Consider the following 12,250-nt stretch of genomic DNA (forward strand, 5'->3'; position numbering starts at 1 on the left):
GAGTTTGAATCCCTTTCTTGAAGGAGAAGGCCCCTTCAAACTGGTAGTTAACTTTAAGCCTGGTTTCCCAAGACTTCTCTTTCAGGGGATCCTGACACCTGAACCCACATCTCCGTCTTGCTGGTTTGTTTGTTCACTACTAGTTCATTCACCAGGGCTTTCCAGAATAAGTGATGTGATAGGAGAGAACTTCTGGGAAGCGGGCATGGTGGCGTGACGGTTGTCATGGCTCTCGTGGATTACGTTAACAGTCTGGATCGCTCAGCTTCCGTGATGAGTACTTGTTTTAAGAGTGAGGAGTGGGCTTCCCTGGTGGCACAGTGGTTGAGAGTCCGCCTGCCGATGCAGGGGACACAGGTTCGTGCCCCGGTCCGGGAAGATCCCACATGCCGCGGAGCGGCTGGGCCCGTGAGCCATGGCCGCTGAGCCTGCGCGTCCAGAGCCTGTGCTTCGCAACGGGAGAGGCCACAAAAGTGAGCCCGCGTACAGCAAAAAAAAAAAAAAAAAAGAGTGAGGAGTGAAGCGAGGAAGGGGGGGCGCGAGATGATGGAGGTATTTGGGCTCAATGCTGGTGCTCTGTCAGAATGACACACGCTTCTCCTCTTGGTATCTCCTCTCACCTTGGAGTGAACAGTTTCACTGAGCGTATCTGAGAACCAGCGTTCCGAGGTACAGCTGCGGTAGCTGGGCTTTGCCTTTTCCTCTGGTCTCTATTGCTGGGTGCCTGGTTTCATGCCCCATCTTGCCATGATGCAGATTTAATCAGGCAACAGAGTTAATTGCCGCATCGTTTGCTTTTTCCCTGGCAGAAGTCAGAGTCTTGAGTAAATTATGGAGGTTTAAATGTGCTTGATTTCCTGCAGAAAGTGGGGTCAGAAGGTCCCAGACTGTAGACACTCTCTTTGGTCAGCCAGCAGGGGGTCAGTTCTTAAAGGTATTTCAGAGGTGACTAAATGCTGTTTTTGAAATGTCCTTCTCCAGTATGTTTTTTTTTTTTTTTTCTGGGGGTTGGTTTGTTGACCTTACCCCAGCGGAGTGGAGTGTCTGCATGAAGGCGTGCACCCCAATTAAAGCTGCCTTTCTCCACGCTGTCCCTGGGCTCCAAAGGCAAACGGGATTATGTTTGCAGAGGGAGAAGCACCCGGCACAGAAGCCCAGCTGCAGATCAGCGTTTCCTATTTCTGACCTTCTGAGATAGAACATGAAGGTAGCTGTGTTAATTTATCAGTAAAACAATACTCAGGAAAAAGAAAGTTTCAAAAGAAATCAACAGAAGGCCAATCACGAGACTTAAAAAGAAACTTCTGTCATATGGTCTTTTCATGCTGTGGCTTTAGCCTGCCTGACTCTGAGGTCCCTCGTCTCTGCTCTCCTTCCTTCCTCCTCCCAGCCCTGGCCCTGGTGGAATCTGTCCCGGTCTTGGAAGCAGGTCTTAGGACGTGCTGCTCAGTTTGCCCTTCGGCTTCTTTGGCCAGCACTCTCCTACTTGGTCTCCTCCTCACCTCCTCCAGGGAGATGGAGGTGACAGTATGGACCTTCGTGTGCCCACGGGACTTCAGGACCTTGTTTTAGTACTTGTTATTTGCGTTATAATTTGTCTTTTTACCTAGCTGTCTTCCCTACCAGATGATGAACTGTTTGAGGGGAAGGAGTTTGTTCATCTTTGCATCTTTAACACTATTCTAGGCTTATAGTTTGTGCCCAGGAAATGTTGACTGAATGAATGAGCACCAGAAACCATATTGGTGGGAATGATTGCTGAGCTGCTAAATACCATTGTTTCAGCAGACAAGAATATGAATTGGAGCGAGCTAGAAGTTTTTTGTGTTTGCTTTCAACTACCATTCATGGATTTCTGTGTTGAGCCCTCCGCTGAGTGCTTACGTGCATAATCTCATTTAATCGTCATCACCTTAAGAGGCAGGTACTGTCATGCTCTTCGTTTTACGGGTGAGGAAACTAATACTCACAGAAGAGGCTTTACACACCACAGTAAATGGCGGCATCCAGATCCCAACCCTCTATTAAATATCCTAATCCTACACTTCTTCAGAATACTTAGCACAATAAGATGGTTGGTGAGTATTTTTAAATGAATGAACTAAGTTGGAAATCATTTCAGAGCTCATGACGTCACTCATTTGAATGTACCTTAACTGTTCACACCCATACCCAAAGAGGACAGAAAGAACGCGACCCGGATCATTTGGGCTTAACTGAATCATTTTTAAACAAGTGTTTCTTCAGTCGCACCAAGCACCGTGCTAGATGCTGGGTGTTAATAACAGTTATGGCTCCTTTTTTCACGGAGCTTTCAAGACAGTTAAAATATAATGAATAGGAAGGAAAAGAGAAAATTGTGAAAATAAAAACAGTATATTTGGAAAGGAAGAAGCAGAGGTAGAGAATCCAGGTAAACCAGGACCCCAGAGCATGGTAAGGTAAAGGTAGAGAGGAAGAAGGGTTTCATTTAAAATCTTGGTGCTGGAAGATACCTCATGATCGCTTAGCCTACCCCCCTCTTCTGAGACCTGCAAAAAATAAATCCCAGAGAAATTGCTCTTCCCACAAGGTCATCTATTGGCTGCCTTTATCAAATGTTTGTATGTGCCAGGTACTTTACATTTGTTACCGATTTACTTTCATTAACATTTAGATTGTTAAGAAATAATAAAGACATGTTAATAAGTAATTATTGTGTTAAGTAATACTACCTAGAAAAGTAGTATTATTATCATGATCTTATAGATTCAGAAACTGAGGTGCAAGAGAGGTTAAGTAATTTACCCAGGTCACACAGCTGGCAAGTGAAAGAACCTGGGTTCAGATTAAGGACGTGTGACTCTGAAACTGACCCCAAATGTGCTGATTCACTTTTGAAGTCTTTTGCATCCACCTTGGTGGCATAGCCTACAGTAAAGTGTCGAGCTTGTAACATAGTAAATGTATGCTCAGCAGCTTCTGTGTTGCCTCCATGTTCATCTCAAAGCCTGTTTTTTATGGGAAAGTGTTGGCAAGATTTCAGAGCTTGTTATGTTCCTTTACATGCCCTGTCTCCCCAGTATGCTGTCTTTTCTGCTTCTCCAGTCTTCAAGCCCTGTTTGGTATGCAAGTGAGTGGTGTGGAAAAATTGAGCACCGAAGACAAGTTACTGTCTGTTTCCCACCCACCCGTTCCTTTATCTCCTCCCCCAACCCATAACCATCCATTTCCCGAAGGGAGCTGGCATAAGGGATGAGACCAGATCTGTTGTCTTGCCAGAGACCCTGTTCCTTCTCCCTGGCAGCGCCTTGAAACCAGAGCTGTGATGCCTTTCAGCGGGGGTGCCTCAGTTTAAATTCCAAGGGATTCATTTTCTGAAACCAAGCTTTGCATCTCTCAGGGAATTTTCCTCTCCTTTTAATGTCATAGAGTCATGCAAGTGTGCTGGCATTCCCCACTTCTCCCAAAGAACAGACTTCATTTTGTTGGGGGTTTAATAGTTTTTCCTTCTGTGTAAGAGGTGTATTTACCATTTTAAATTTATGTGTTCCCTTTGTGTCAGTGTTATATATTTGGTGTGTTTTTTTATTCCATGTACCCTGTGAAATCATAGTGTTTGGGTGGGCCCTTACATATTGGCCCAGATTTGATTATCAAGGCTAAAGAAAACCTCCAGCATTTTTGTCTCAGAGCGAGCTGGAAGTAATAAGCTCTGGAGTTTCCCACAGTTCCAGTTTCCAGAGTCTATAAGTGGTGATGCTTACCCCGGACTCAGAGTTGGAGGAAGGGCGGAGAACCACCACATCCTGGTGTTCTGGAGCCAGATGGCCTGGGCTCTTTCCCACTTCTGTCACTAGCAGGTTATGTAACCTTGAGCGTCATTCACTATTTCTTCCTTCCTGTTTGGACTGGTAAAGCACATGATTAGACATCACTCACTATTTCTAGTCCTACAGTTTCATCATCTGTAAAATGAGAATAATAGCTAGCTATCTTGGGATTGCTGTGAGGCTCAAATGGGATAATTTATGTAAAGCACAGTGCCTAACAGTTCAGTACTCAGTAAATCTTGACTGTTTCGACATCACACATTAAATTATTTTACACGCTTCTTTAAAAAATCTTTTTTTTTCTTTTCCATTGAAAATGGTGATTTTCAAGCATACGAGTATTATGTCGGGAGGAGTAGATGAGTGGGCTGGGATGGTGATAGCAGAGAGACCGTGAACCTTAGGGAGTAATTGTGACTTAAGCACAGGGCTACTTCCTGACCTCAGTTTCCATGCAAGTCAGGAAGCTATGAAGAATAAGATAGGAGTATAAAATGAAAAGGTGTTCCTACAAAGGTAATTAGATGCAGGCTACAAACACTAAAATCCGGGCACCTTCCTAAGACTACAGCTTAACGCCAAAGCATGATGTCATGGAAACAAAAAGTCAGCGTTAAGAAGATAGCCTTTCCTATTGTGTTTCTTGGTTGTGAAATCTAATTATGGCCTGTTGTGGACATTTTGGCTTTAATATCCTGATTACATTAGGACTCCAGGAATCCCGTTCAGTCTCCTTGAGTTCCCATCCATGTGTATTCCATGTGTTTGTGTACATTTCCTGTCCCACACTGTTACATCTGGCACACAGCTGTTGTCATATACGTGGTGATGGGTGTCCATCAGTGATATGGATGAGGTTAGTGGGGGGACCTTGGGAATCCAGAGTACGAAAGACTCTAGGGAGTGTAAGCAGCCAGAATAACAGGTAGGTCGTTTCATATTCAGCCTCCTCTTGGGGACGATGAAGTTAGGTCCTGGGCTTTTCACATATGAATGTGAATGTAATTAACGCCACTGAATTGTACACTTAGAGATGGTTAAAATGGCAAATTTCATATTATATTTTACCAGTTTTTAAAATTTAACAGTGTAATATACCAAAAACCATTGTATACTTAATTATATCTCAATAAAGCAGATTGAAAATATAAGAATGCTTTAACAGTCGTTCCCTATTATCAGTACAAAAATATCTTGTTTACATTGCTGCATTAAAAATGACAATATTTTAATGGTAGCAAAGAAATTGAATTTTATTCATTACTTTTTAAACCTTACTTTGAACAAAATTTAGACTTACAGATAAGTTGTGAGAATTGTACAGTGAACTCACATGCTCATCACCTAGATTCACACATTTCATTGACTCTTTATTCCCAGTGTTCAGAAGTGATGTGCTTTGATATGGTTTTTGTTTCATTGGTTTTTTTAGTTGTTGTTGTTTTATCTTTTTATGTTTTTAAAATTCAGTGTACTCATTACTTATTTGGTCCTTTCAATCTGAAAATTTGCATCTCATATCTTCTGTTCTTAGAACTTAATTTCTTTGACAGTTTTCTTTCTTCCATATTCTGTGTTTTCTTTTTCAGGAGCCTCCTATTAGATGGATGTTGGACCTCCTGTATTTTCTCATCTTTTCTGTCCTGTTTTTCATCTCTTTTTGTTCACCAGACTGCAATACGTCATCCATCATCTTTATCTTTCAATACTGCCTTAAAAAAAAATTAAGCCATCATATTTTTAATGTTCAAGGGTTCTTCCCTATCTTTGATAGACCTTTTAAAATAAAAATAGCAATTTATTCTTATTTCATGGGTGGAAAAGTCTCAGAGGATATGAAGTTATTTAAATTTCCTTCTGCTTCTTCTGTTGTCTGTTTCCTCTGAGTTCCTGTTTTTCTCTTTGTTCATTTGGTTTCTGTTGTTCATGCGGAAGATATTCTTGAAATGTCTGATTCTAGGATCTGTTTGTGATTAAGAGGGAAGCACTAAAAACCTGATCAGAAGGGTTTTTTTGGGTTTTTTTTGTTTGTTTGTTTTTCACAGTTCATCCATTTAATAAACGTCTGACAAGAACAAAGCTAGGTGTCAGAAAGCTAAAGACAAGTAATCTAGGGGTCTCTTTCCCCAAAGAGGCCAACTATCTGATTGTAACAAAAAAATCTAAGCAGGGGAAGGGCAAGCTGAATGGTCAAGTACTGTTGTCATTCACACTCAAATCTCACTGAGAGGGTATTGCCATGTTCTCTTCTCCTATGGGATCCGAGGTGGTTTCTAGGTCAGACTGAGGTCTTCTAGGGCGCAAGGGACAGGGTGGGGAAGGCCCAGGGTGACAGTGCACGTCAGGGTGTGTCAGACGGAGAAGGCGAGCGTGTGCACTGACACAGCAGTTCACCTGGACACATGATCAGAAGTTTTTTGTTTAAGGGAAGCTTGTTGCCCGAGGGCTTCACTGTAAGGTGGTGGAGCTTCGCTGTAAGATGGTGGAGCTTCACTGTAAGATGATGCAGCTTCGCTGTAAGGTGGTGGAGCTTCGCTGTAAGGTGGTGGAGCTTCGCTGTAAGGTGGTGGAGCTTCGCTGTAAGGTGATGGAGCTTCGCTGTAAGGTGGTGGAGCTTCGCTGTAAGGTGGTGGAGCTTCGCTGTAAGGTGGTGGAGCTTCGCTGTAAGATGGTGGAGCTTCGCTGTAGGTGGTGGAGCTTCGCTGTAAGATGATGGAGCTTCGCTGTAAGATGGTGGAGCTTCACTGTAAGGTGGTGGAGCTTCACTGTAAGATGATGCAGCTTCGCTGTAAGGTGATGGAGCTTCGCTGTAGGTGGTGGAGCTTCGCTGTAAGGTGGTGGAGCTTCGCTGTAAGGTGATGGAGCTTCGCTGTAAGGTGGTGGAGCTTCGCTGTAAGGTGGTGGAGCTTCGCTGTAAGGTGGTGGAGCTTCGCTGTAAGGTGGTGGAGCTTCACTGTAAGGTGGTGGAGCTTCGCTGTAAGATGATGGAGCTTCGCTGTAAGGTGGTGGAGCTTCGCTGTAAGGTGATGGAGCTTCGCTGTAGGTGATGGAGCTTCACTGTAAGGTGATGGAGCTTCGCTGTAAGATCATGGAGTGGCAAGTAAACCACATGACTGCCGATGTTTTGGGATCTGGAGGAAGGCAGAAGACCATAGAGCTCATCATTCAAAATATAGGCTTTAATTGCATTTTCCTCTCGTCTGTGCCTGTGTTTCCATGTCTAGAGCTTCAGTTTCCTCAGAGGATAAATCTCCCTTCTCTAGCTCGGGCAGGGAAGAAGAGTAGTTTTCTGGCTGAGTGGGTAGGTGATGGGGAGGGCTGTGCCCTGAGTCCGTCGCTGCTCCTTACAGATATTTTAACTAGTCCTCCTGTTTTCAGCCCCCTCCTCTTACTCACAAGGGCCCACTGAGCCTTTGTGGGGCTACAGTTGGGGCTTGCTTGCCTTGTTGCTCCCCCTACCCTCTGCCCACCTTTCAGTACTTGGGTTTCAGCTCTCCCTCTCCTGTGCTGTCATCACTTCTCCAGCCCCTTTCCATCTTTCAGAAACACATTCACGCTGCTCATCAGCTGCTGTCTCTGCTCCCATTTCGTTGTCTGGGTAGATTTATATCTATTAACTGCACTTTTATATGTATATCTATATATATCTATTAACCCACTTTAGTGGGTTTGGGGAGGGAATGAAGATAAATGCATGTGTTTAATCTGCCATGTTTGACCAGAAATCTCTTCTCAGCTGCAAAACTTCTCTGCCCCTTGTTCAGGGGTATCAGAGCCAAACTTAATTAAAGAGCATCAGCACAGATTTTGAGGGAAAGACTTTGAACAGTTGCTTGGCCCTTGGATTGGTCATGGGAAAGGCCATCAGATCTCCCATGTTCAGGTTTATTGGTGACGGTGGGAAAGAGATCAGCCTCATTGTTACTAGATCCCTCTCTGACCCACATTCACGTGCTCTCTTGCAGAAATGGGGCAGTGTGAGCAACCCGCTCTTCCTGCCACTGATACCGCCACAGTCTCAAGGTTTCACGGCCATCGTCCTCACCTATGACCGAGTGGAGAGCCTCTTCCGGGTCATCACTGAAGTGTCCAAGGTGCCCAGTTTATCCAAGCTGCTGGTCGTCTGGAATAATCAGAATAAAAACCCCCCGGAAGGTAAGAAGGGAGGGGAGACCGTGCGTTCAGGAAAGGCCTGGTTTGGGCGTTAGCGAGCCCCTCAGCTGGGTCGCTATTTGGATGGCCAAATGATTTGCATCCTTTGGTTTAAAATGAATTTTCCTGCTCTGTCAACAGTAATGCCATTTCTGAGACAGCATGACCCTGGTTTTCTCAATCATCCCATCCTTGTTCTAGGGTGGCCCGTTTAACTCTAAGCCCACGGCATGCTCTGTAGCCGCAAGTGTTTGAGGGCTTAGGAATCAATAGGATCAAAGGCCATCAGCCTTGGGAAAACAGATCTCAGCTCCCTCGGCCTCTCAGCTGATTTGTTTACATGAAAACTCAGTTTAAAAGGCATTAGTTTTCTCCTTCCTTATCTCTGCTCTGATACTGTGCTCCTCTTCAAAAAGAACAGCCTCACCTCCCATGGGGAAAGTTAGCAAGGCACGCCCTCCCGGGCTTGAATCAGTTCCTTAGAGTGAGCCCTCTCTGGAAGTTCCCACCGGCTCATCCTTAATGGCTCTGTTGCTTGCCTTGGCCACCCCCGTAATCTGGAAGCTAGGGTTGAGGGCTGTTTGATTCACTGGATTTGTTTTTAATTCAGGACGCATAGAGTACGTTCCACCTGCATTTTGTTTCCCATTCAGTCCGTCTATTACTGATCCTAATCCCAGGGACTTCAAAGCTCCTGCCCTTTATAGCCTATTAAAGCCAGGAAGTTTCTGATGGATTAGAGCAAGGAATGAGTTTGAAGTTTGTAATGTGCACCACTATCACCGATAAGGTCTAGTTTATTGCGTGACAGTAGTATCTGCACTTTTTATGGCTGTTCTTGTTTAATTGGTTATACTGAAGTCAGGATAGTCAGCCCTGGAAACTCCCGGTAGCAGATCCGTAGTCTAGGCTGGGAGAAGAACGTACTTCTGTCTGTGAGGCGAATCGGGATTTAAATGTCCTCCTGAGACATTTAAACATTTTTACGTGGTGGGACTTTTGTTCTCTGAGAGAATCAATACTTACTTTCTATATTCAGAGAGCCACAGTTTAGTAAACAAAGTAGCTGTTTTAAATGAACAGCATGCCCATAGTACGCCCTGAAGCACACTGCCTTTTGTATTATTATTATTAACTATCTTTTATGCCAAGTTTTTTTCCTCCCAACATTTCTGGATTTTTTTTTTTTTTTTTTGACTCTCAGTAAAGGAGGAGGGAAGGGGTAGAAGAAAGCGGAAGGTGTTGGCACCAGGTACCATCTGAGAGGGAGAAAGGGAGGAGGACGGGACAAAAGGAGCAGCGCAGGGGTGGTCGTGGGAGACCCTGGTCCACCAGAGTGAGGGGGATCGGAGGTACTGCGTTGCTCATTCGTCTCTTCATTTATAAAGGAGAGGTCCTGTTTTCAGAAGCAAGGCTGCGTGTCCCGTGTCCCTCGTGGGACGCGGAACAACTCTGTGTCATGCTGCAGTCACGCTCCTGCACGCGGAGGCCACCAGCTTTCAGAGAGCCTCCACCCTCACCCCGCCCTCCTGCCCAGATAGGCAGTTCTGTCCTTAGAAAACTTCATTAGCCACTTCGGGCTTAAGGTGAATCATTTATTGTAAATTTGAGTCACTTCTTTGGGGCAAGTATCATTACAAACTACGAGAAAGGAGAAATCTTTTTCTTCCTCCTTGGTCTAAGCCCCTACATTGGCATAACTAAAAGCAAGAGCACAAACCTAGGTTTTGGAGCTGGGTGTTCAGTTTTAATTTTTGGTACACCCTAGTAAAGTGTAGTGGTTAATTCTATGACCGAGAGTTTAGTTTATTTTTGAAATATTTTGGCTCTAGAGAGGAAAGACAGCCCTCAACTGATGAGGCCCTAATTTTGACACGGTTAGGAACTGGACCAGCTTTTTTCTAACAGTGGTTTTTAGGTCAGGGCTCCAGCTCTGGTGACGTGGTTGTCAAGGGAGAACGTGAACCATGTTTAATCTTCTGTGGGGTGTTGGTTCAGTTGGTGAATGCGGCTGTCAGCTCTGGCCCTCGTGCCAGCAGAGGCATCTGATTTTTCATGTACGGCATTAGTAACATATATATTTTTTAAAAAGCAAGTCCAAGGCTTTGAAATATTAGAGGCAAAAGTGATGTTTTCCGCTCTCTCTACATTTACTAGAATAAATATTGTGGCTAACATGCCTGCTGCTGGGAGGGTTAGTGTAGGCAGAAATTGCCCCCTTCCCCCCCCACAACCTTTTTTTTTTCACTCTGCGACCCAAGCAAATACTTTTTTCTTTTTGGTTACATTTAAGTCTAAATTGCTGGATTTGAAGTTTAAGTAAATACTTAGACTAGGCAATAGAAATTTCCAGCAAGCTTTCGTCACGTTGGTTTTCAGCTCTGTCAGAAGAAAAGGCAAGCCACTGCCTTCCTTCTCCCCGGCTCTTTAGTTTCCAGGCTTGATGGATATAAAGGTTGTTAGGCTTGGCCCCTGGCCCCTGTTTGAAGGAAGCTGTTACATTGTACATTTCAGATAGGTTTAACTCAGCCTTCTGTTTTAATTGATTTCAGTTTTAAATTTGAGTTGATCTCAAGGAACCCCCGCATCCTGACCCCAGCTTCAGGTTGGGACTCTCATAGTTCTTAACAGGCAGGATGGGATTGGCTGAGCATTTCAGGATGGTCACCTCGGAAGAGGCAAGCGAGAAGTAGAAGCAGCAGCTCTCTTCCTTCGAGCTGAATTCTGGGACCTGGAGAGTGAGGGGCATGGGGACCAGCTGTACACCAGGCAGCTCTAGCACTCCTGGAGGGGGCTCAAGATTTGTATGGAGATAATCTGATCATTTAGTTGGTGGATCTGTGGTTGTGTTTGCGACAGTGATCGCCAGGATGGGCTTTGGGTCATCGTCAGGCAACCTGAACATTGTGTAGTGCCTTTGCAGAGTCGGAGAATTCATGCTCACGTGGCTCTTGGCATCCAACTTGGAGAAAACTGTTAATCGGTACACGTTTTTTAAAAATCCTTAACACGAGGAGTTCTTTTTCTCCTTCAAGCTGGACTAAAGCTCAAAACTGTAAAGTTATCAGGTCAGCTGGCTCAGCTGTTTGCTTTTCACAAATTTGGCAATGTGTTTGAGAAATCTTATTTTTCAGACTACTTTGTGTGAATGGAAGGTGACATTTCTGTTTGCCAGCTACAGATTCACAGGATGAGACACAAGCTATAATTCATGTGGTTCCATTTAGAATTTCAAGAAGTAAAGAAAGAGAGCCCATCTGGGATAAGCAATGTAGCAAGAGGCTGAAGGTTTCTAGCTGTGACACTGTTTGCTTCTGCACCCTAAGGAGTCACCCCATATTCCTCTGTCTACACCTCTTCAAGTTGTCAGAGGGGAGGTGAAGTTCCTAGACTTTACAAGAATCCATCTGTGAAGATGAGAATGATGTAGCGTTATTATAACCATGCACTGAGTACCTTTTATATCCAAGGAATAGGAACTGTGCTAAGTGCTTTACACGTGTTATCTCCGCTCCTTATGACAGACCTGCAAGGAAGCTGTTATTCTTCCCATTTTACAAAAGTGAAGCTCACATTAGTTGAGTAACTTGCCTCAATCACAGAGCTGCAAAATGGCAGAGCCAGACGTGAACACAGGTCTCTCTGGATCCAAAGCTCATGCGCTGCGCACTAGGCCCCACTGTATCTATTCAGATCGCCAATTAGCGCTCAGAAAATCGTCATGCTTTGTCAGTTCTCTAATTTGGGATTATGCAGATGAACCAGGTCCTTATCAGGGGCTCAAGGAGAGGCAGAAGAGTAAATCTATTCTTTTGAAAATACTTAATGGAAAGAAAGAAAGAAAGAAAAAAAAAAACCTCTATTCTTTCTCACCTATATTTTTCTTTCCTACCTCATGCTCCTGTCCTCTTTTTTAATTAATTAATTTATTTATTTATTGGCTGCATGGGGTCTTCGTTGCGATGTGCAGGCTTTCTCTAGTTGTGGCGAGCGGGAGCTACTCTTTGTTGCGGTGCGCGGGCTTCTCATTTCGGTGGCTTCTCTCGTTGCGGAGCATGGGCTCTAGGCGCGCGGGCTTCAGTAGTTGTGGCACGGGGGCTCAGTAGTTGTGGCTCACGGACTCAAGAGCGCAGGCTCAGTAGTTGTGGCGCACGGGCTTAGTTGCTCTGCGGCATGTGGGATCTTCCTGGACCAGGGCTCGACCCCATGTCCCCTGCATTGGCAGGCGGATTCTTAGCCACTGAGCCACCAGGGAAGTCCCCCTATTTTTTTAAACAGAATCAAAG

The 12,250-nt window shown here is 44.6% G+C and overlaps 1 protein-coding gene across 2 annotated transcripts in view; it reads left to right on the top strand.

Annotated features, from left to right (window-relative positions):
- Positions 1-12,250, top strand: part of EXT2 (exostosin glycosyltransferase 2) — a 129,314-nt gene that overhangs the window by 75,855 nt on the left and 41,209 nt on the right. For both annotated transcript variants that reach the window (XM_082660262.1, XM_082660261.1), the window contains exon 9: positions 7,778-7,967. In XM_082660262.1, the coding sequence (XP_082516388.1) occupies positions 7,778-7,967 (190 nt within the window). The remainder of the gene's footprint in view (positions 1-7,777; positions 7,968-12,250) is intronic.

This window comes from Grampus griseus, assembly GCF_964374135.1.
Source record: "Grampus griseus genome assembly, chromosome: 8".
NCBI classification, from domain to species: Eukaryota; Metazoa; Chordata; class Mammalia; order Artiodactyla; family Delphinidae; genus Grampus; species Grampus griseus.